The following is a 24032-nucleotide window of genomic DNA, read 5'->3' as shown; positions in this document are numbered from 1 at the left end:
AGGAATATGTTTTTGACTGAAGGGCTGTGTGTTACACAATTGTATTGGACTCATCTACTTAGTAGCCCAATGACTGAAGAGCTGTGTGCTATAAGTTCTATTGGACTCATCTACTTAGTAGCCCAGTGTGACCAGTCATGCTTACTTGCATCCTACATGGGAAAACCAACCTGATTATTTAATAAGATAAATATTACATTTAACAAGAACAAAGGAAAGTACATACAAAATATAGCTTTATTTATACAAATCATCCATCATTTTGTTTACAAAAATATGTACCGTGTCAGCATCAATAGAGAATAGAGGAGCATATAAATACTTATTTCACGTAGAAAATATACAAAGTATTTAAATTCCAGCAAAAATCAGAAGTGATGTTGTAAAACTGAATATATTTTGTTTTAAATGCATGTCATATTTAGTTATGTTTTGGCATGATATTGAATTTAAATGAATTAGACCCAAACTGATTAAATGAAGACTAGACTAAAAAAGGTTTACTTGTAAAATGAGAAATGGATTTGTAGATGACAAGTGCAATGCTTCATAATCAACACATACCACTAACTATAACACACAATTTAATTCAACAAGAGCGTCATGTTTTTCCTCTGCTTTAAAGAAATGGTTCACCCAAATTACAACTTATTCTAATTTGATGGATACCTACATTAAAAGGTATTCTATGGAGCTAGTGTCTGCAACCCAGAATGTGGGTTTGTTTACCTTGCTACAGCTTATTGGTGGCATTGTCCAAAAACAGAGTGGTGGTACCCTCGTTGGCATACCCCAAATGGCATTACAAACAAAAATTACCTCCATACTACTACAACAACATATGTCATTTGGTCAAACTACCCTTCAAGCCAGTTGCTTCTGTCTGTACCAAGCATCACACCTCCCCCTCTTGTGGTAAAAATACAACACTGCATATGGCTGCTCACATGGGAGAGATGCCATCAATTCTTTCTTATAACTACAAAAGCCAAATGAACTCCCTAACAACAAAGGCAGTCCTTCTTAAAATAATTATATTGCACAACAATAGAGCTTCCTAAAGGGTATAACCCACAATTACACACAGAGATCCATCCCTATAGCCATACATTTCAATTGGAAGCATATGAGAGAAACGCTGAATTCCAAACCATCCCCTTCCCCCACAGACACCCCAGTAGATATTACATTATTTGGAATTCAGCAAATGACCATTATTGAGCAAATTGAGTTGGGGGAAGAAAATAAAAAAAGTCTTAATTGTTCCAAATATTGGGTCCATCCTCCCCTGCCCTCTAGCTCACTATGAAACACTTAGGATTCCTCCTCATCAAACTGGCTGTGGTGTCCTCCTAAAAGAATCACAAGACAGAAATACAACGGTCAGCTGTTCTGAAGCCACTGTAAACTAAAACAGTGACTCAGTACATTTTTGTCACGTGCACCTAGTGCTATTCATCACTTTCATTCCTGACAATAAACCATATCGATGACACATTGATCAAACTCCATGACATCTGACCAATCAGGCTCTGTTTCAGAGGTGCACTCCACAAAAGTGCATCCTAAGATTATTTGCACGAGGCAGTGAAACCCCTAGTCACTGATCCAGTGTCAGAGGCTAGGGGTTGTTTCTGGACAGGGCCTCAGAGGCAAGAGAAAAGCATCAATAGCTACTCACTCAGTGGTGTCTCTTGTAGGGTGTAGCCTTGAAGTAGTCTTCTGGTGTGACTGTCTTTACCCCTCCAAAGTAGTCCAGAACCCACACCTTGGTGATGTTCATCTTGGCAAAGAACCAGTTGTGGTCGGTGGGCCAGTCGACCATCTCAGGGTGGCGACTGAACAGGGCTTTCTTGGCAAAGGTGGCCTCTGTACCGTTAATCTGTCAGAAACATACAGGTAAACAGAACAGTGAGGATTCATGAAGATAAACACTGTGCAAGTGAGTGAGACTGATTGTGTGTGTGTGAGTGTCTGTCATTAACCCTCACCTCCAGCACAGAGCCAGAGAAGATGATGTGGGCACAAAGGGGATCCTGAGGGTCGTATCCTTGGTTCTTACAGAAGTCTGTCTGGGCCAGGGACATGGACAAGGAAGCCTGGGGGTTCACCTGAAACACACAGTCAGTCAGTCAGTCAGTATCTCCTTACTCTTCAGCACATCCCTTTTGAATGGCGTCACACATATTTATTAGAGAAAAGGTCAAAAGTTTAGCCTATGGCTTTAGGTATATGCCAGGAGCCGCTTGTGAATAATACAGCTCTAACAAAGTTCATGCGGATGTTGGCTAATGGTGATCTGACTGAATTGAGCCCAAAGAGTGTGTCAAACTGGTGTAACAGTATAACTTTAGACCATCCCCTCGCCCATACCCGGGCGTGAACCAGGGACCCTCTGCACACATCAACAACAGTCACCCATCGCTCCACAAAAGCCGCGGCCCTTGCAGAGCAAGGGGAAGTACTACTTCAAGGTGTGTGTGTGTGTGTATACTGTCAGAGCAAGTGACGTCACCGATTGAAACACTTTAGCGCGCACCACCGCTAACTTAAGCTAGCGTTTCACATCCGTTACACTGGCATACATGGTGCTGGCTGGGTCAGACTAGGAGCTGTCAATTCATTGCCACAGTCAACATAAGACTGAAATATGACGTCATTACAAAAAAACTGCTGTGTCACTCCCCAAAAGCAACTGACTCATGATAGGCCAATGAGTTGCATAATTTAACAACTTTCAGTCATGGCTCTAAATGGAAATAAAGTGTCAACTACAAATGGAACAAGGACTTTTTCCTTGCAGTAGGTGACATAATGCAAATAATAACCTTATCTGTCATCGACTTTACGTTATTGTATTGTCTTGACATTGTTGGCACCAGTGATCCATACCTTTCCTACGTTGCAATTGACAGAAATATTGTCCTACCCACCTTTAAATCCTGGACAGAGATCTCCATAGTGGTGAGGTACATGTAGGGCACCCCAGTCCCAGACCCAACTGGTCCGTCACTGGTAGAGAACGCATTGGAGAAGGGTTGTCCTTGCACTGGCTCATGGGTCGATATTGTGGCCATGGAAGCCCAGTTGCACTGGTTGGCGACGAATCTAGCCATCCTGGCGACTTCCTCGTGCGGAGGGATTCTGTAAAGTTCTCCGGGCATAGCGAAAAGCAGTAGAAGCCCTGCTGCCAGCAATGTGTTCATGTTGAATTCCATCTCCTCCATAAACCACTGAGGTATAAGAACGTCGTAAACACAAGTAGAAAGAAAGGAACGATGAGTGTTTTGTACGCTGCGGTCACGTGATCAGGGACGTGTGTCATGTGACTTTACAACTGGGCGCAGTGATACCAATTTAGCAATTTTGTTGCTAGATTTAGCAACTTTTCAGAGTACCCTGGCAATTTTTTTTCAACCAGCACCTAGCCACAAATGTAGCTACTTTTAAAAATGTATTTTGAACTTTTAGCAACTTTTGAAAAGTGACTCAAACGCTAAAATGCATTTTCCCTCTAAATGACACAAATCCGATTTCCTCTGTCACAACACACGTGCCTGACTGCAAAAGTGCATTGTGAGTGACGTCACCAGCAGGCGCTCAGCTCGTGCACAGGCAGCAACAGGCCAGCAGTAATTTCAGCAAATTGCAAGTCATTGTTGGCTGACTGCAGCAGCAGTAGTATGCTTTCGACGAGACAAACACAATGAATATAGTTGGTCACAAATGTTTGATCTTGAACAGAACTTACAACATCAATCAACATGGCTCAATCAAAATTGTATAGCCAGAAGTACAGAAAAGAGTAGGAGTCTGTACCTGAATTTAATTAAAAGGTGGCTGAAGCCAGTAATTGGGGATGATTTTTGGGCATACTGTGCGTAGTGCAAATCAGACATGCTTGCAAAAATGTATGACATCAAAAACATTGTGCTACAGCAAAGCATATAAATAAAGCAAAACCGTACAACCCCACAACGCAGTCTACATTACCACAGTTGGTTAAGAAAGTGGATGACTACAAAAGGGCAGAAGCTACTATGGCAATGGCCATTGCGGAGCATTGTTAGATGCAAGCATGCAACCATTTAGGTATGGCTTGCAAAGCTGCCCAGATTCTGTGGCAGCAACAAACTTCCAAATGCACCGCACCAAGTGCACAGAAATTATTAGGGGAGTACTGGCTCCTTGTTTTCTCAAAAGGGTAACATCAGAAGTTAGGGATGAGAAGTTCAGTCTCCATTTGGATGAGTCCACTGATGTCAGAGTCTCGAAATACCTGCATGTGGTGATTCAGTATTTCAGTGCTAAAAAAATAACCGTTGTGTCCACATTTCTCCGGCTGGTTATATTGGAGGGGGGTGATGCCAGATCAATAGTTAAGGTGGTAGTTGAGTTTCTTGAGAAGTGTAACCTTAAAAAATAGAATATTCAGGGTATTGGCACTGATAATGCGTCCGTAATGACTGGGGTGCACAAGATTTTAAAGGAAGAATGTGCATTGCCCAATTCGGTACTCATCCGCTGTGTGTGCCATTCTTTACAATTGGCTGTCAGTGCAGCATCCAAAGAAACTATCCCTAGGAGTGTTGAGTACTTAATCAGGGAAACCTACAACTGGTTTTCGATTTCCCCAAAACGGCACGAGGCGTACAAAGCAGTGTATGTTACCATTAATTGTGGCCAGAAACCCCTGCAGATCACCAAAGTGTGTGCCACACGTTGGCTATCGATTGAGCCTGCGGTAACTTGTATATTGAGCCAGTGGGAAGAACTGAAACTCCACTTTGAGGTGACCAAGGCCAGTGAGCATTACTACATGGCGGATGTGCTCCATGCCACATACATGGACAAGACCAACTATGTCTACCTGACGTTCTTGAAATCAATCCTGTCTGACGTACAAGTTGCAGTGAAGTCATTTGAGGGAGAGCAAACAGATCCTGTCAAGCTTTAGGACAATCTGGTATACCTCTTAACATCAATTTGCAGCAGAGTAGTCAACCCTATGGCAAAAATGGATGTCCTGAAGGATGTCATTGATGGACATCTCAGTCCATCACCATACCTTGAGTACCTTTTAGAGAGCACGGTGTACCAACTCAGTCTTGCGCCAGAGGACAAAAAGGTCATTCGGAGACAGTGCATCAACTACATTGTTGCATTAAGCAAGGAGCTGCAAGCAAGGCTCCCAGACAACATTGAAGCCTTTTGGCACAAGGCCTTGTTCAGTGTTAAGGAAACACTAAAGCACAATAAAGGCACCACTGAAATTATTAAAGTAGCTGAGCTACTGGGATACCAGCCCCAAACAATTGATAAAATTGTTTCCCAATCGAGAAACATCCATCTGTTTAGGTGGGACTCAACTGAAAATAGTTTTGGAGTGAAGTCAATAACTACACGGACTCTTCCGGGTCGAATCCATTTGAAGAACTGCGCAAAGCTGCACTCGCTGCCCTCTCCTTGCTACACTCAAATGCGGAGGTTGAATGGCTGTTTAGCCAAATGAGTGTGGTTAAGTCAAAGTTAAGAAATAGAATGTCACTGCACACTCTCAACTCTATACTCCTGGTGCGGTATGGACTGAAGCTGGCTGGTGATACCTGTTACCAGCATAAACTACCAAGTGAAGTTCTGCAGCAGTTTGGCACCACAGCAGCATACAGCTTTAAGGCCACTCCGTCCTCTACTGCTGGTTCCAGCTCCGTGACAATTTTTTATTTTGAGCCAAATCAAGTTGTGTTGATTAAGTAGTCACTGAATGATTTTAGTGGACCAGTTCAGTTGACTGCGTTGTCAACTAAGACCAGTAGAAATGTAAAGCAATTGAAGGGGTTCAACGGTCTAGGAGTTTACCCAATTGGAAATTCTAAAGGAAATGTTTTCCAAATCAAGGTGTATTACATGGTCAGGTTTACCACCAACAGGAGGGAAACAAATCCCTCACCAGACATCACTGGCAACAACGTTGTCTATGGGCACAAACCCACCGTCGCTGGACCTGACAGGACTGGAAAAAAGTGCACTTCAATGACGAGTCGCGGTTTTGTCTCACCGGGGTGATGGTGGGATTTGCGTTTATCGTTGAAGGAATGAGCGTTACACCGAGACCTGTACTCTGGCGCGGGATCGATTTGGAGGTGGAGGGTCCGTCATGATCTGGGGCGGTGTGTCACAGCATCATCGGATTGAGCTTGTTGTCATTGAAGGCAATCTCAACGCTGTGCGTCACAGGGAAGACATCCTCCTCCCTCATGTGGTACCCTTCCTGCAGGCTCATCCTGACATGACCCTCCAGCATGACAATGTCACCAGCCATTTTGCTCGGTCTGTGCGCGATTTCCTGCAAGACGGGAATGTCAGTGTTCTGCCATGGCCAGCGAAGAGCCTGGATCTCAATCCCATTGAGCACGTCTGGGACCTGTTGGATCGGAGGGTGAGGGCCAGGGCCATTCCCCCTAGAAATGTCCGGGAACTTGCAGGTGCCTTGGTGGAAGAGTGGGGTAACATCTCACAGCAAGAACTGGCAAATCTGGTGCAGTCCATTAGGAGGAGATGCACTGCAGTACTTAATGCAGCTGGTTGCCACACCAGATACTGACTGTTGCTTTTGACCCCCCCTTTGTTCAGGGACACATTATTTCATTTCTGTTAGTCACATCTGTGGAACTTGTTCAGTTTATGTCTCAGTTGTTGAATCTTGTTATGTTCATACAAATATTTAAACATGTTAAGTTTGCTGAAAATAAATGCAGTTGACAGTGAAAGGACATTTCTTTTTTTGCGGAGTTTATTTTTTATTAAGTATACAAAGGCCCATTTACAGGTTAATAGACAAAGGTGATGAGGGCAAAGCATAACTGGTTGTCCACCATCATACACATATTGGGGTCATTGTGGCCTGGTCTGAAGGCAGATTTGTTTACAGCACAAACAGACTATGTAATGGGTCTAGAAGCAGGCTATAAAGGAGTATTTTGTTTCTGTGTTCATCTCAAGGTTCAGGCCAGCAGTCCCTGACAGCCTTCACAGCCACACTGACATGTCACTTTCTGTTCCAGGTCACTGTCAGGGCTGTGGGAGTAGTTCCAGGTCAACTCAGTCCCCACCTTCACCACTCTGCAAGAAAATATAGAAAAAGCTAAATCTGCTATTGGTACTGATATATCAACCCATCGCGTAGTTTTATCACAAAATCATTACCCATTAAAAAGGGACTATTCAGGACACTTACTTGCTGGTGAAGAAGGCGATGACGGGGAAGTTTGGATCATGAGAGTCAGTGAAGACGTTCTGCACAAATAGGTTGGGGTCGCAGCTGTGCTGTAGAGACAAGTGGTCAGAGGTTATGAGTGGGTGGGTTAAAGAATGGGAGTCACACCGGCATACACCTACATTTATGAACCTTCCCACGTTCCCCTCCTTCGTGGCATCTAGGTAATACAGGTGCTCCATAGGGTTCTGCTTTGGGCCCAGTTTTTTGGGGCTTGTGCTTGTGGACACAGACAGCTTCACATCCACTTCTTTCATGTGTGCTTGGGAATTCAGCTGAGGCTTCTGTACCCCATTCTCTTGCTCCACACCCTCCTCAACCTCCATGCCTGAAGAAGGAAAAGTGTAACAGGAAAGAAAATAAGTTGTACTGCATACTATCTAGGCACCCATAATGCCTCGTTTCTCAATGTTCATCATTGGGAACCATAGCCTGGTTAAACCAGTGGAACAATGATGAGTGCAGCTGTCAGTCTGGTGTAACCAGGCTAATGGAACCATGAAGCCCCCTGAAGCATCCATTGGCCCAGTTTCCAGTACCTGTGAGAGGTTGAACTGGCAGGGAGTTTCCCACCAACACGGCTTTTATCTGTGGAGAAAGCTCCACCCCGGGCCTCTGGATAACGGGCACATGAAGCCCGTCAGGAGGTGAGGAGGGGGGCGAGGGCTCCAGGGTCTCTGCAGGCGCTCGTCCCTCCCCTGCCGGCGCCAGCCACTCATCTACCACCTCCACCTCGTCGTCGGAGGGAAGGTCCGCCTTCTGGCGCTTGGGTGGGAGGGGCTCGTCGGAGTCCAGTCCTGCCCTGAGAACTACACCTGAAAGGAAGGGAAGTTAATAAAGTTTCAGATCCTTGATTTGGATCCACAGTTGAGCCTTTATTAAAGGGATGGTTCTCATGCAAATACAGTGCCTTGTCAAAGTATTCATCCCCCTTGGTGTTTTTCTTATTTTGTTCCATTACAACCTGTACTTTAAATAGATTTTTATTTGGATTTCATGTAATGGACATACACAAAATAGTCCAAATTGGTGAAGTGAAATGAAAAAAATTGTTTCATAAAATAAAAAAATGTAAAACAGAAAAGTGGTGTGTGCGTATGTATTCACCCTCTTTGATATGAAACCCCTAAATAAGATCTGGTGCAACCAATTACCTTCAGAAGTCACATAATTAGTTAAATAAAGTCCACCTGTGTGCAATCTAAGTGTCACATGATCTGTCATATGATCTCAGTATATATATACCTGTTCTGACAGGCCCCAGAGTGCAACACCACTAAGCAAGGGGCACCACCAAGCAAGTTGCACCATGAACACTAAGGAGCTCTCCAAACAGGTCAGGGACAAAGTTGTGGAGAAGTACAGATCAACAACAAAAATATCTGAAACTTTGAACAGCCCACGGAGCACCATTCAATCCATTATTAAAAAATTGAAAGAATATGGCACCACATCAAACCTGCCAAAACTCACAAACCAGGCAATGAGGGCATTAATCAGAGAGGCAATAAAGAGACCAAAGATAAATCCCATTAACAGCTTTGCAGCTCCTTCAGGGTTATCTGTTAATTGAATGATTAGAATATTCATAGAGACATACCCCAAGAGACTTGCAGCTGTAATTACTGCAAAAGGTGGCTCTACAAAGTATTGACTTTGGGGGGGTGAATAGTTAAGCACGCTCAAGTTCTTGTGTGTTTCACCAAAAAATATATTTAGCATCTTCAAAGTGTTGTGTAAATCAAATGATACAATCCCCCCAAAAATACATTTTAATTCCAGGTTGTAAGGCAACAAAATAGGAAAAATGCCAAGGGGGTGAAATATTTTCGCAAGCCACTATATGTACATTTTCGCTGAACAATCATTTTAAGCTTACAGGACCAAACTGTCAGTTTCCCCTACCTGCGTATGTGCACACGAATGTGCCTCTGTCCAGGTCGTCACGGCAACGCACCCCCCATCCTTTGTTTCCAGTGGGGAAGACCTGCAGCCGGACACGCAGACCCCGCTGAACCACACGGTTCTGGCACATACCACGGTCACACCCACACCAAGGGCCGCATTCGTACAGCCTAGCAGACACACACAGATACATATCTCATGAGTAGTTGGTAATGGCATGCACTCACCAGGCACAATAGATACACAAAGGACATGAACACAACAGGATTGCTGACAAGGACCAGACGCCCAGCCCAACTCACCCATTGGGCACATGCTCAGACAGCCTCTGGTGGGAGTAGTGTTTGCCGCCTGGGGTCAGACAAGCGCAGGCGCAGCTCTCCGCGTCACCACAGCCGTCAGTGCAGTCGCAGCAGGTGGTGAACAGCGGGCCCGAACTGAGGAAACAGCCGTGAGGCCAACGCTCCTTCCTGTAGCGGAAGTCCTCCGGCCGCACTCCTTCCTCCTGCAGGCACAACTCCACCGGCGTTGGCTCTGATCCCCGGCTCAGGTCCCTCTCAGCCAGCCCGGGTGGGCGCCACTGCGGTGGCCGCAGACACTCCAACTGCACCAGGGGGTCAAAGGTGAAGTTGTCCACCTGCAGAACGCCGTGACTCTCTGTGGCAACCAGAAAACATAGCACCTCCCCTGGGGTGCAGAGACTCAGCCCACAGGGAGCTTTGTAAACAACACCCCGCGCCGTGACCTCAGAGTCCAACTCTGCACCCTCAGATTTCTCAGAGCCCTCCCCCGTAGAGTCTGGTTCAGTCCCATCACAATCGGTCTCAATCCCAGTAGTGAGAGGTGGGGTGGGAGCACACTGCCTCTGGAAGGAGCAGAGTAGTGGGATCCTGAGAGGGTTGTGGCCCCGGAAGTGGTGTGTGGACGGGGGCAGGTGGGGCACACAGGCCTGGCTGCAGGTATGGAACTGGTAGGGGAGCTGGAGGGGCAGCAGGGGAGTCATGAGGTCCTCTCTGTTGGGGTAGGGGGGCGACAGGGGGATGATGGAGCCATCGTAACGGAGGGGTGAGGGAGGGGATATGGGCTCTGTCTGTTGGGGGGGCAGTGGAGTCTGAGGGTCGTCAATGTCAGGGACTGAAACTGTGAGGATTTCTGTGTGGTGGAGACAGATGTTGGGAAGATGTTAGGCTAGCAGCAAACTGAGATATTGGGATAGCTCACAGACCACGATTGGATCCAATCAATCCAAACCTCACAGTCAGAGATACTATAATGATATACTGGGTGTGAAGTAGGCTATGTACCTGCACCAATAACCACCTCCACAAAAGACTCATTCCCAGTGGCAGGGGCTGTAGTTGTAGCTGGGGCTGTAGTTGTAGCTGGGCCTGTAGTTGCCGGTGTCACAATCAGCCCGGAATCCAATAAGGTAATCATATTCATCCCCTGGACATATTCTAAAACAAAAACAGAACAATTATTGCATCAATGGCCAGTATGTGTATGTGTGTGTACTGTATATATGGTACCTCTGTCTGTAGCAGTGCAGGTCTTGATGGCATGCTTCAGGTGTGTCAGATATTCATATAGCTCATCAAATGTTTCTTCCACATCCACCTGTACCCAGAATGACTTTGCCCTCGCTGAAATCAGAGCAAAAAATGTCAGGAACAAATCATTTGCATGATGATCTCCAACAACAACTGGGTCCATCTTTCAAACTGGATTAAATGTATGTGAAACTAGAAACAATATAACGGTATAAGTGAAAATTCCTCACCAACTTCTGTTTTCTCTGACCCATCCATTTTCAATATTGATGGATGGTCAGCTGGTTATGATTTCCTCTAAAACCTGCTAAGAAAATGTGCAATTGGCTAAGCACATAGTCAATATTATGCCGGATATATAGCCTACCAAAGACCAACCTAGTTACATATATATTGTTGGTATCCAACGTCGATGGCCTAGCTAGTACTACCAGCTAACGTACACCAGTAAGGATGTTGTAAGTAACGTTAGCTAGATCTCTAGCTATCTTTGCTATGCTGCATGCATTGATTTCAGGAAGTTGCTTGCAAAAAGCATTATTATACAAGTGTCGACACCAATTTACAGTTCGTTCAAAACATAAGCTAATGTACCTACTGCCTTATCTATTTAAACCTGATAGTATCGATACATGTTACTTTGTCTACTTCCATCGATGAAATTCGAATACCCATAATGCACTTCACTATTTTGTTCATATAGAAGACAAATCCAACATATTACCGATCTGCAAATCCACAGTTTCATAACAACGGAATGGGAATCAGATGAATTTACCAATTTTACATTAGCTTGAGACAAACGTTTCAATATTTAATGTCTCCTTTTTAAAACTGAATATATATCTATTCTCCATTAGCTTTTTATGAATTGACCCAGTTGAAAAGTGAAACAGTTCAATTTTACTACGAATATGAAACTTTAACTTTAATGTTCGTCATCTTGCAAGTTGAGGGACTTATGTACAGTTGGCGAGAGTTGATTGTCTGACGGTTACAATATGTAAACTGGTAGTTATGTCAAACTCTGGTTATGTAGCGGGCTATTTTCTAGGTCTATTCATTAGAGCAAAACGTTTTGCAACGGAAACGTTTTGCAACGACAACGAATTTCTTATTGGACAAGTTTAGGTAGTCCCTCCCCGTTTTGGTCCGTTTGGTGTCAAGTGAATACAACCCTGTGTAGTTTTGTAACACAGCAATAATGAATTTACGCAAGTTCTATATCGACATTATTATGCGCATTCTGGTGTTCATACGTGCAGCAGAAACTACACCTTCAATAGGGTGAGGATCATTCTACAATTTGACATTTATACGGTAGGACCGCATATGTTTCTTAAACCACTAAACAATGTCAAGGAATTCTGTCCTGTCTATGTCCACGTTTGAAAGTTCATATTACAGCTCGCATAACGTTACCTATATAGCCTCCTGGAGCACCAGTAGCCACAGGGTAACCCATCTGAACATAGACTACTATTATTATTTAAATATACATGTTTTTGTGTTTGATTTCTGAAGTAACGACACCAGTCTCTAGCCGAGATGACCCAGGTGCGAAGGTCGGTGGGAGAGGCGCTGTGGGGAATGTGTGCCGCTGACGCCATGTCCATGCCTGCGCACTGGTACTACAACATCGATGACATCAAGAGAGATTTTGAAGGATGGATCACCGGCTTCAACGCACCCAACAACAGACATCCGTCCAGCATCCTCACCCTCTCCAACTCAGGTATGTTAACATCACCCTTTACTGAATTTGAAAAAATGGTTGTTTATTGGTCATGAATTATGACATGAGTGTTTGATATATGCAAGAGCATTCATTCTTCACCTGATGTTCATCAAACTGGCAATAGGTACATTGAAACATTTTGAGTTAGTCCTTAATCTGTTCTCTCTTTCCCTCCGGTCCATAGCGGGGAGCGGTCGCACTGCATGGTCCTCTGGTGGGAACAGACCCCATGTTGTGGGTAGCGTAATCCTCCATAACAAGCTCAAATTCTGGAAGGCATCGGGTGGATCGGTCCACTATCACCAAGGTGCTCACTACTCACTTAATTTCAGTTCATCTCAGGAATGAATGTAACTAAAAAAAAAAGTAACTGTCTCTGACCTTGATCTGTATATATATCTTTAAAAGCAGTTCTGTAAGGAAAATATTTATTGACAATACATATGATCAATTATTCAGTTAAGTATACATCTATATCTCTGTGCAGGTCTCCAGGCAGGTGAGAATACCCTGAATGCCATCTGCTCCCTGAGGGTGGCACAGGCCCTGACAGGGGGGAAGTTTGCCAGCGTGGCAGAACCAGCGGCGAGGGGGGCGGTGCTGGCTGATTACGTACACTTCATGACCACGCCAGGAACACATGGAGACACCTACGCAGAGTCCTTCCACAGAGCATTCTTCTCCGACTGGCAAGACACCAGACCCACTTCCTCAAGCAAGGTAATGCACGCGCACATGCATGCAAGGTTACACACCTAACCAGACAGTGTCTCACAGTTTGTCTTTTCCATGTGTTAGTCATGTCTTGTCCATGTGTTCCAGGTGTTACGTTTGTGTGTCTTGTCTATGTGTTCCAGGTGTTACGTTTGTGTGTCTTGTCTATGTGTTCCAGGTGTTACTTGTGTGTCTTGTCTATGTGTTCCAGGTGTTACTTGTGTGTCTTGTCTGTGTTCCAGGTGTTACGTTTGTGTGTCTTGTCTATGTGTTCCAGGTGTTACGTTTGTGTGTCTTGTCTATGTGTTCCAGGTGTTACGTTTGTGTGTCTTGTCTATGTGTTCCAGGTGTTACATTTGTGTGTCTTTTCTATGTGTTCCAGGTGTTACGTTTGTGTGTCTTGTCTATGTGTTCCAGGTGTTAAGTTTGTGTCTTGTCTATGTGTTCCAGGTGTTGGAGTTTGCAGAGCAGCGCTACCAGCAGAAGATGAACGTGTCAGTCCCTGACAGCCAGCTAGACGCTATTGGCTGCCTCCCCATGGCCATCCCCTTTGTGCTTCTCTCTGCCACAGCCAATGAGGACCAAGCTGCAAGTGTTGCACCTTTTTTGGAATATTTGAATAGGAGAATTTCAATTGCATTTCCTTGATCCTTCTCTCCTTGCCTCATCTCAAAACCCATTGGATAAGAAGGTCAGAGGGGAGGGACCGTTGAACTCATCCAATGGGTTTTGAGAAGGAGAAGAGAACACAAGAAATTAAGATTTTCCCAATGAAACTCTCTCTCGCTCCCCCTCTTTTACTGTCCTTTCTCTCTTCCTCTCCCAGGTGTCTGCAGCAGTGGAGTTTGTCCGGCTCACCCACCCCCACCCCAAGGTGGAGAAATATGTGACGCTGTACGCCCGAGCCCTCCATGCCACTCTGAATGGGGCGTGTCTAAAGCAGCAAGCGGAGGCCTTCCTCAAGTCACCCGACCTGGACGCATGGGACACTTGCAAGCCCTACATACAGAAAGCAGCCAGGTTTCCAACCTCTTCTGCAGAGGGGCTCAAGGTTCACCAGAGTGCAGTGGAAATGCTTGGCATGGCCTGCTACACCCGAGGTGTCTATCACTCTGTCTACCTATCCACAGCAGTGTGATTTAGTTCCATTTACGTGTGTGATGCAAGTGTCCACTGAGTCTAATAGAAGTTTGTGTGTCCTTTTATAGGTGCCCTCAGTAGTATGTTCTACCTAGCACATGAGTTTCACAACGATCCTCATGGAGGGATCCTGGCAAACACCAATTGTGGCGGTAAGTTTTTTTTTGTTTCATGTGGTGCCAATTCATCTGTTTTAAGGTGTGTGTTTTGAGAATTGTCAGTCTAAAGTGTCTGTGTCTTTTTCAGGAGAGAACTGCAACAGGGGTTCTGCTTTGGGGGCTCTGCTGGGGGCAAGGGCAGGGTACACGGGTGGATCTGTACCCCAGGAGTGGAAGGATGGATTGAGGAACACACAGGAACCAATCCATGAAATACTAAAGATGCTCCGAGACTGCCCCTATAGGATTTAAAGCCAGCATCAGAGCACTGACACACATACCTTACCTCCGTTTGGTTGGTGTTCACATGCTGGCCGTTGTATGCACAAAAAGATACCTTACAATGAAAGATTACTATGCACAAATAATTACCTTGTTGTGTAAAAGTGCTTATTTTCCCAATTTTACTCTTAAGGCCTTCCAGGTTTACCTTGGTTTACTCCCCAGCTGAAAGCTCAGCTATCTCTCTCGACCATACATCAAGTAACTATTCTCAGCTGTGTCTCCATTAAATATATTTTAGAGATCAGTTGGAGTTTACGCACTAAAGGCGTCCGCATACATAGGTTCGGTTTGCTCCTAGCAGAACTCGGCCAGGCGAAGTGAACGTCTATGCTCGCATACTCCCTTAATATAAAAAAAATTAGAAAGAAGTGGAAATATTACTGTTTGTACCTCTTGAGACGCCATAGTCAGTACACTCACTTCCTCAAAATAGTCTCAATTAATTTAAAATAAATCTGTAAATCATTTTACGTTTTTGGTGAGGAGGTCTTAGTTGCGCAAATTTACATCTAAGATTTTTGGTGCAGTATTTCTTAACATCTGCATGAAAACTAGTCGTCTCGTTGAATGACAACAAGCACTTCATTGCAGATTCCCTATTGTTGACCAATCACCGACGAAGGGGCGTAGACTTCGTCTACGGAACTTTGACAAGCCTCAAGAAAAACATGTGTGATGAACAGCCGGGGGGAAAACCCTGCCGAACGTTCTGTAAAACGTTACAGAATTTCATCATAATATATGCGCGATCTTTTCGAATTTGAATCATACCATAAGCTTTAAACTCATATCGAGTTTGAGTTGAAGAAGAAAAAGTTAACCTAGTTTAAAGTACATTTGATCATATACATTGATTGCAGAAGCAGGTAGACAGTAGCCTGCAACATTTTTGCATTCCTTGTTACCAAGTTATACAAAGGGAAACATTGTGAATTGATTATGGCAGTTCAATGGTAACTTATTTTATCAGTCTTATTTTCATTTTAATAGAACCTAGTGAAGTTATTTGAAAGGTAATATGCCCTGCCAAATTGTGTTTTAAAGTTGAATAAAAGCTTTTATGCTGGTCGATTATGCGCACTGTTACAATCTCTTATGTACTGTAATTAAGGTGTGAAAACCTTCATTATCTAACATCTACAGTACATGCTGCTTTTCACATGGATCATGTTTATTATCTATATATTTTTGTATCCTTCAGGCCCAATAAATGGTGTCTCATCACCAAATCTAACCACCTGTCAACAACTGTTATTGTACTGTCTTCTTCATCATTACAGTGCCTTCAGAAAGTATTCACCCCCCCCCCCCCCAAAAAAAAAAACAATAATAATAATAATTGTGTTACATGGATTAAATTGAGAGTTTTTTGTCACTGGCCTATTTTAAATATATATATATATATATATTTCACCTTTATTTAATTAACCAGGTAGGCTAGTTGAGAACAAGTTCTCATTTACATTTGTGACCTGGCCAAGATAAAGCAAAGCAGTTCGACACATACAACAACACAGAGTTAAACATGGAATAAACAAACATACAGTCAATAATACAGTAGAAAAAGTCTATATACAGTGTGTGCAGATGAGGTAAGATAAGGGAGGTACGGCAATAAATAGGCCATAGTGGCGAAGTAATTACAATATACCAATTAAACACTGGAGTGATAGATCTGCAGAAGAAGAATGTGCAAATAGAGATACTGGGGTGCAAAGGAGCAAGATAAATATATACAGTATGGGGATGAGGTAGTTGGATGACCTATTTACATATGGGCTATGTACAGGTGCAGTGATCTGTCAGCTGCTCAGACAGCTGGTGCTTAAAGCTAGTGAGGGAGATATGAGTCTCCAGCTTCAGTGATTTTTGCAGTTCATTTCAGCCATTGGCAGCAGGGAACTGGAAGGAGGAATTGGCTTTGGGGGTGACCAGTGAGATATACCTGCTGGAGCGCGTGCTACGGGTGAGTGCTGCTATGGTGACCAGTGAGCTGAGATAAGGCGGGGCTTTACCTAGAAAAGACTTGTAGATGACCTGGAGCCAGTTGGTTTGGCGACGAGTATGAAGCGAGGGCCAGCCAACGAGAGCGTACAGGTCGCAGTGGTGGGTAGTATATGGGGCTTTGATGACATAACGGATGGCACTATGGTAAACTGCATCCAATTTGTTGAGTAGAGTGTTGGAGGATATTTTGTAAATTACATCGCCGAAGTCGAGGATCGGTAGGATGGTCAGAGGGTAGGATGGTCAGAGGGTATGTTTGGCAGCACGAGTGAAGGATGCTTTGTTGCAAAATAGGAAGCCGATTCTAGATTTAATTTTGGATTGGAGATGCTTAATGTGAGTCTGGAAGGAGAGTTTACAGTCTAGCCAGACAACTAGGTGTTTGTAGTTGTCCACATATTCTAAGTCAGAACCGTCCAGACTAGTGATGCTGGACGGGCGGGTAGGTGCGGGCAGCCATTGGTTGAAGAGCATGCATTTAGTTTTACTTGCATTTAAGAGCAGTTGGAGGCCATGGAAGGAAAGTTGTATGGCATTGAAGCTCGTCTGGAGGTTAGTTAACACAGTGTCCAAAGAAGGCGTCGTTCCTAACTCAGTTGCCGGAGAGGAACGAAGCCGCTTAGGTATTTCACCATGAGGTCAATGTAGGTAGCCTAATGGTTTGAGCATTGGATCAATAACTGAAAGAAGTTCAGATCGAATCCCTGAGCTAACAAGATAAAAATCTGTTTTTCTGAACAAGGCAGTTAACCCACTGTTCCTAGGCTATTGTAAACAAGAATTTGTTCATAACTGACATCCCTAGTTAAATAAAGGTAAAAAATGTTGACTTTAAAACAGTTCCAATGTTTAATGGCTATGATAAGAGAAAAGTGAGGATGGATCAACAACATTGTGGTTACTCCACAATACTAACCTAAATGACAATGAAAAGAAGGAAGCATCTACAGAATACAAATATTTCTAAACATGCATCCTGTTTGCAGCAAGGCGCTAAAGAAATACTGCAAAAAATGTGGGAAAGGAATTCACTTTTTGTCCTGAATACAAAGTATGTTTTGGCCAAATCCAATACAACACATTACTATGTACCACTCCCCATATTTTCAAGCATATTGGTGGCTGTATCATGTTATGGGTATGCTCGTTAATGAGGAGAGGGGAGTTTTTTTTAGCATAGAAATTAACATAATGGAGCTAAGCACAGGCAACATCATAGAGGAAAACCTGATTCAGTTTGCTTTCCACCAGACACTGGGAGATGAATTCACCTTTCAACAGGACAATAACCTAAAACACAAGGACAAATCTACACGAGTTGCTTACCAAGAAGACAGTGAATGTTCCTGAGTGGGCGAGTAACAGTTTTGAATTAAATCTGCTTGAAAATCTATGGAAAATGGTTGTCTAGCAATGATCAACAAGCAATTTGACAGAACTTGAAAATGTTTTAAAAGAATTATGGGCAAATGTTGCACAATCCCGGTGTGTGAAGCTCTTAGAGACTTACCCAAAGGTGTTGACTCTGGTGTGAATACTTATGTAAATGATATATTTCTGTATTTCATTTTCAATACATTTGCAAACATTTCTAATAACATGTGATTATGGGGTATTGTGTGTAGATGGGTGAATTTGATCCATTTAGAAATCAGGCTGTAATACAACGAACTGTGGAATAAGTCAAAGGGTACAAATACTTTCTGAAGGCCCTGTATCTTCCTCAGTGACAGTTCTGTCTTCCCTCCCTCAATGTGAAGTGTTAGTTCTATAGTGGCAATAGACTACATTAATATTGATGTGGGCAGTTATTTTAGGAAGCTGCGTTGAGGATATGTTGCCTCAGAGCCATTATAGCTTTCTGCACTGTAAACGATACTGCCTTACAAAGCAAAAGAGCAGTAACTGCACATTTTATCAACAATTAGTTATTTACAGTTTTGATACATTGAATACATGCTTTATCATGTGGACAAATATCCTGCCTCCACTGTGTTGTTATACAACAGCACCTCCTGTTGGTGTGATACTAGTAATGCCTCCATGGCTCCAGTCCAGTCATTGTATTTCACAATGTTAGTCTCCCAGTCAACTGCCCTGTGGGTTTACCCTGATACATGTTCTGTCAGGGAGGGGAGAGAGAAATTGATTTGCTGTGCGTGTGTTTGTGGAGTATGTGTTTGTGGGAGGACTGAACTTGGATTGAGCCCTGAGAGCTCAGTAATGGAGTCGTCTACGACCACGGACGCTCTGAAAGTGAAGCTCAGACACCTTATCCTGCTAGTCCTCTATATCCCAGCCTGCACCGGACTCCCTGGAGGTGAGTCTCAGATCTGAGGATGTGAATTACTTTGGTGGTCTTGGTTCAGCCCTGTACCTTTCAAATACAGCACCACACGCTGCTGGCTATTCAATGCCCTGCTTGACTTCCTGTCCGTCTATCTGTCTTTCTGTCAGTCTGACTGTACAGAGACTGTTTACAGCCTTGTGTGTGCAGTAATAGCAACTTTTCAACCACCCATGGTCTTCATTGGGATTCTTCTTCCTTTTCCTACTATTTGTACTCTGTTCCTATGGAAGTTTGTTGGATGTCTATCAATTTAAAGTCTATGTAGTGTGAGCAGTCATGTCCCGTCCTGGCAGCTCCAGTGTTCCTGAGCACACAGGAGGCCAATGAGGTGCTCCATCATCAGCGGTCGCGGCGTGCTAACAGCCTGCTGGAGGAGCTGAGACTGGGAGACCTGGAGAGAGAGTGTCTGGAGGAGCAATGTGGCTACGAGGAGGCACGGGAGATCTTCACCCTCCCCGAACAATTGGTGAGCTTAAACTGAATGATCAGATGGAATCTGAGGAGGTAGGTTCTCCATATTTGTCCCAGAACATTAGAGTCTTTTTAAATAGCCCTCTCTCTTGTTTTATGCAGGAGGAGTTCTGGAAGAGCTACTCAGGTAGGCTATCTTCAGGGGACTCACCTACTCATTCCAGGGGTTTTCTTTATTTTTACTATTTTCTACATTGTAGAATAATAGTGAAGACATCAAAGCTATGAAATAACACATATGGAATCATTTAGTAACCAAAAAAAGGGTGGCTACTTTGAAGAATCTAAAATATATTTAGATTTGTTTAACAATTTTTTTGGTTACTACATGATTCCATATGTGATATTTTATAGTTTTGATGTCTTCACTATTATTCTACCATGTAGAAAATATAGTAAAAAATAAATGAGTAGGTGTGTCCAAACCTTCGACTGGTACTGTACATTTTGCCAAATCTACATATATTTCTCGTTTCTCATTATAATGGTTCTAATAATAATCTAATATTGTCTCTGTCTGTAGTGGTGGATCAGTGTGAGTCTGGCCCCTGCTTGAATGGGGCTACCTGTGTAGGTCAGGTGAACACCTACATCTGCATATGTCTCCCTGGGTTTGATGGACGAAACTGTGGCCAAAGTAGGTACAACACACCTCTGTCGAATCACTGAAATTGGCTCTTGGATATTCTTCAATAATGGTCTCCATTTCTCTTGTCTCTTGGTTCCTGTCTGTCTCTATCGCCACCTCCACAGCCTTGATGAACTCTTATGATGGTTGTCTGTACAGAAATGGGGGATGTGAGCACTTCTGTACAGAGTTTCCAGACCTGTCTCACCATTGTCACTGTGCCCCTGGGTACAGCCTGGACAATGACAGCAGTAGCTGCATACCCCAAGGTCTGTATCACACTGGGCCAAACCCTAACAACTACAACTCCCAACAGCCCTGTGCTTCTTGAGGCCATCTCCATACAAGCACTTAATCTTCTCCTTTTGTAGTCCTTCTCTTGCCTGTATTCTCTCTTTATCCTCAACTCCTAACCTCTCTCCCTCTCGCTCTCTCTCTCTCTCGCTCTCTCTCCTCTTAGTTCCGTTTCCCTGTGGAAGAATTGTAAAAACGTTCAGGCCCGGGCCCCGAATTGTGAAAGGCACAATTTGTCCTAAGGGAGAGTGCCCATGGCAGGTATAGCATTTACTGTAGTTATTGACTGACCAACACGTGGCTAGATCCAGATCTATGTCTGTCTCACTCTCTCCTCTCCCTCTGTCACTGCAGGTTATGCTGGAGTACATGAATGAATATAAATGTGGGGGGATCCTCTTGGCTCCACATTGGATCCTTACTGCTGCCCACTGTATGTGGCACACGACTGCCTCCCATTGGCAAGTCACAGTGGGTGAGTGGGCAAATGGTATTACAGTGTTCTCTCAACGCTCCCAGTATCCCAGCTGCCACAAAACCCAATTCTAACTATCACCTCTGAGTGTTCACTGTCCACTGATCCTGAGTTCCTCCCCCTTCAAGGTGAACACAACCGTGCGAAGAAGGAGGGCACAGAGCAGGTTCGCCGGGTGACGAGGATGCTGATCCACCCCCAATACAACCACACCTCCACAGACCGGGACCTGTCTCTGCTCTACCTCAAGAGGGAAGTAGTGCTTGGACCCTTCGTGGTGCCTGTGTGCTTGCCCGCCTTGGACGGCTCCTTCGGGCGCACACTGGGGGCCATGCGCACCTCCGTGGTGAGTGGCTGGGGCCGCCTGGCTCAGTCGGGACCCCCGTCCACTCTGCTCCAGAGGCTGGAGGTTCCTCGGGTCCCCCTACAGGAGTGTCGCACCACAGGCCTCAATGTGACCATGAACATGCTGTGTGCTGGGTTCAGGGATGGGAAAAAGGATGCGTGCCAGGGGGACAGCGGAGGGCCCCTGGTCACCCGCTTCAAGAACACCTGGTTTCTGACGGGAGTGGTGAGCTGGGGTAAAGGGTGCGCCCAAGAGGACGTCTATGGAATCTATACCCGCGTCTCTAACTTCCTGGACTGGATCAATCAGACCATGGCGACCGGCTGAGTGGGAGTGTCCATTTAAAAACACCCCTCCAAAAAACACTGACATATCTCCTCAAGGATGATGCTGGATAATAGCCAAGACACAATCCTGCTCCAAACTAGAATCTGGATTAAGATGTAAACTCTAAATATAATGATGACATTAATCTTTATAGTTTCTTAGACAACCCTAAGATATATATTTTCTTTGATCCAATTATTAACAGAATAAATAAATAGTTATTTGAAAATAAAGTTGGATTGTTTTCCTAACTGATAAGAAACATAACACAACTTAGCGTGCATGTAGCCCTGAGATCAGTGATGTAACTGAAAGAGTGGGAGGGGCTGTGAAAGGGGCTGTGAAAGGGAGGGAAGAGCCTGCATAGGGTCAATGACAGAGGAAGGTAAGCACGTGTTAGGGGAGGGTTAGGGCCCAAATCAAGATTTTGTCCAGACTTTGGACCTGTGGACTGAGAGGAACAGAGAGCGACAGTGTGCTTAGATATTCTGAGGGCAGTCATCATGTGGCTTCATGTTCTCTGTCTTACATTAAGTATCCGCTGCTGTCATCCCGCCTCAGGTAAGTTAACTTACCCCTACGTATGTGTTTTTGTGTGTGTGTTTGTTTATAACTTTAGTTTGTAAATATGCATTCATTTATGTACAATACATATGTACCTGTTTGCCTGTGTGCAGTTTGTGCATGTGTGTGTGTGTGTTTGTGTGTGTCTGTGTGTGTTTGTGCATATGTGTCTATGTGTGTGTGTGTGTACAACTCCCCTCTCCTCCGGTCTTGCAGTGTTCTTGGCGCGGGACCAGGCCCATGGCCTCCTCATCCGGCCTAAGCGTGCCAACAGCGGCTGGTTCGAGGAGCTCAAAAGGGGGGACCTGGAGCGAGAATGCCTTGAGGAGAAGTGTTCCAAAGAGGAGGCGCGGGAAGTGTTTGAGCACGAACAGGCTACGGTCAGTGCCTGGTTGAATCACAATCTGATCATGAACAGACCATAGTCTGCATAATATGCAAAAAAACAATAATGACTCTGAACATGATTCCTACCTGATATCCTCAGTGAATTGTCCCCATTCTCTTCCCTTAGGAGGAGTTCTGGAGAAACTACAATGGTGAGCTTCTGTGCAGTGTGTCATTTCTACAGTCACAAATACCCAGACACCACCACCACTATATTTTAATCTTTTAACATCTTTGTTGATCATGAGATCCCAAATGTACACAAATGTATTCATCCTTACAGTTCAAGACAGCTGCCAATCTGACCCCTGCCAGAACAAAGGAAGCTGCTCTAGCATATCAGGATCTTCTTACACCTGCCTGTGCCTGCCAGGCTTCAGTGGACGGAACTGCGAGCTAGGTAAGAGTTCTTGATGGGAGACGTTTCTGTGGAAACTTTAGTTTCCAAGGTTTCTTTTTCCCATTTACTTACATAAACACATTCTTTATGTCAGCATTCAAGGCCATTCCTGACTCCTGCTTGCATGAGAACGGGGGCTGTGAGCACTTCTGCGAGGAGGAGGGGGGCCGACGCAACTGTTCATGTGCAGACGGCTATTTCCTGGGGACTGATGGACAGCGTTGCCTGACACAAGGTTAGCAGTCACAGCCACAGGCCATGGGCCATGTCAACGTTGTATGATCAGTTGTATTGTCATCATGTATGATGTTATCTGTGGATGCATCCCAAATGGCATCCTATGTCCTATACACCGAGTGTACAAAACATTAGGAACACTTTCTTAATATTGAGTTGCACCCCCTTTTACCTTCATAACAGCCTCAATTCGTCAGGGCATGGATTCTACAAGGTATCTAAAACAGTCCACAGGGTTGCTGGCCCTTGTTGATTCCAATTCTTCCCACGGTTGTGTCAAGTTGGCTGGATGTCCTTTGGGTGGTGGACCATTCTTGATACACACAGGAAATTGTTGAGCGTGAAAAACCCAGCAGCGCTGCAGTTCTTGAGACACTCAAACCGGTGCGCCTGGCATCTACTACCATACCTCGTTCAAAGACATCTAAATCTTTTGTCTTGCCCATTCACCCTCTGAATGGCATACAAACACAATCCATGTCTCAATTGTCTCAAGGCTTAAAAATCCTTCTTTAACCTGTCTCCTCCCCTTCATCTACACGGAATAAATAAGGGATCATAACTTTCACTTGGTCAGTCTACAGTATGTCGTGGAAAGAGCAAGTGTTCCTAATGTTTTGTGCACTCAGTGTATAGTGTAGTACTTTAACAAAAGTAGTGCACTATATAGGGAAATAGGGTGCCATTTGGGACGTACCCTCTGGTTGTAGTATATACACCCTCTGGTTGTAGTATATACACCCTCTGGTTGTAGTATATACACCCTCTGGTTGTAGTATA

At 44.4% G+C, this 24032-nt stretch overlaps 5 protein-coding genes across 9 annotated transcripts; 3 read left to right on the top strand and 2 right to left on the bottom strand.

Moving 5' to 3' along the window:
• Positions 1 to 219: 219 nt before the first annotated feature.
• On the bottom strand, positions 220 to 3327 carry LOC139412845 (protein CREG1-like). The gene is made up of 4 exons (XM_071159590.1): positions 2934 to 3327; positions 1992 to 2111; positions 1682 to 1882; positions 220 to 1352 (listed from the first exon to the last, which is right to left on the bottom strand). The coding sequence occupies exons 1-3, from the start codon at positions 3225 to 3227 to the stop codon at positions 1682 to 1684; spliced, it is 615 nt and encodes a 204-aa protein (XP_071015691.1). The 5' UTR covers positions 3228 to 3327; the 3' UTR covers positions 220 to 1352.
• A 3444-nt stretch (positions 3328 to 6771) lies between these two features.
• On the bottom strand, positions 6772 to 11396 carry LOC139412844 (histone-lysine N-methyltransferase SETDB2-like). 2 transcript variants are annotated; one of them, XM_071159589.1, is made up of 9 exons: positions 10962 to 11396; positions 10711 to 10824; positions 10486 to 10638; positions 9484 to 10333; positions 9182 to 9351; positions 7816 to 8091; positions 7399 to 7604; positions 7238 to 7326; positions 6772 to 7122 (listed from the first exon to the last, which is right to left on the bottom strand). In XM_071159589.1, exons 1-9 carry the CDS (start codon positions 10987 to 10989, stop codon positions 7005 to 7007), a joined length of 2004 nt encoding a protein of 667 aa, XP_071015690.1. In that variant the 5' UTR covers positions 10990 to 11396; the 3' UTR covers positions 6772 to 7004. The 2 variants fall into 2 exon arrangements, with proteins under 2 accessions (XP_071015690.1, XP_071015689.1); XM_071159588.1 differs by having other exon boundaries at positions 7238 to 7604; positions 10962 to 11194.
• A 10-nt stretch (positions 11397 to 11406) lies between these two features.
• On the top strand, positions 11407 to 16008 carry LOC139412843 (uncharacterized). Of its 2 annotated transcripts, none has more exons than XM_071159586.1 (8): positions 11407 to 12051; positions 12256 to 12466; positions 12654 to 12776; positions 12957 to 13189; positions 13634 to 13771; positions 14010 to 14283; positions 14392 to 14475; positions 14570 to 16008. In XM_071159586.1, the coding sequence occupies exons 2-8, from the start codon at positions 12280 to 12282 to the stop codon at positions 14731 to 14733; spliced, it is 1203 nt and encodes a 400-aa protein (XP_071015687.1). In that variant the 5' UTR covers positions 11407 to 12051; positions 12256 to 12279; the 3' UTR covers positions 14734 to 16008. The 2 variants fall into 2 exon arrangements, with proteins under 2 accessions (XP_071015687.1, XP_071015688.1); XM_071159587.1 differs by having other exon boundaries at positions 11697 to 12018; positions 14570 to 16001.
• Positions 16009 to 18935: 2927 nt separating this feature from the next.
• Positions 18936 to 21924, top strand: LOC139414072 (coagulation factor VII-like). The gene is made up of 8 exons (XM_071161953.1): positions 18936 to 19093; positions 19417 to 19589; positions 19697 to 19721; positions 20118 to 20231; positions 20348 to 20491; positions 20683 to 20777; positions 20871 to 20991; positions 21120 to 21924. Exons 1-8 carry the CDS (start codon positions 18997 to 18999, stop codon positions 21662 to 21664), a joined length of 1314 nt encoding a protein of 437 aa, XP_071018054.1. The 5' UTR covers positions 18936 to 18996; the 3' UTR covers positions 21665 to 21924.
• A 153-nt stretch (positions 21925 to 22077) lies between these two features.
• Positions 22078 to 23437, top strand: LOC139414073 (coagulation factor X-like). Of its 3 annotated transcripts, none has more exons than XM_071161955.1 (5): positions 22078 to 22225; positions 22445 to 22608; positions 22743 to 22767; positions 22899 to 23015; positions 23110 to 23435. In XM_071161955.1, the coding sequence occupies exons 1-5, from the start codon at positions 22168 to 22170 to the stop codon at positions 23253 to 23255; spliced, it is 510 nt and encodes a 169-aa protein (XP_071018056.1). In that variant the 5' UTR covers positions 22078 to 22167; the 3' UTR covers positions 23256 to 23435. The 3 variants fall into 3 exon arrangements, with proteins under 3 accessions (XP_071018056.1, XP_071018057.1, XP_071018055.1); XM_071161956.1 differs by having other exon boundaries at positions 22116 to 22225; positions 22342 to 22608; positions 23110 to 23437; XM_071161954.1 differs by lacking the exon at positions 22078 to 22225 and having other exon boundaries at positions 22241 to 22608; positions 23110 to 23437.
• The last annotated feature ends 595 nt before the right edge of the window (positions 23438 to 24032 follow it).

The sequence above is a fragment of the Oncorhynchus clarkii genome, chromosome 7 (assembly GCF_045791955.1).
Source record: "Oncorhynchus clarkii lewisi isolate Uvic-CL-2024 chromosome 7, UVic_Ocla_1.0, whole genome shotgun sequence".
NCBI lineage: Eukaryota > Metazoa > Chordata > Actinopteri > Salmoniformes > Salmonidae > Oncorhynchus > Oncorhynchus clarkii.
The sequence above is the reverse complement of the archived record's forward strand: the minus strand, read 5'-3'. Positions and strand labels throughout refer to the sequence as shown.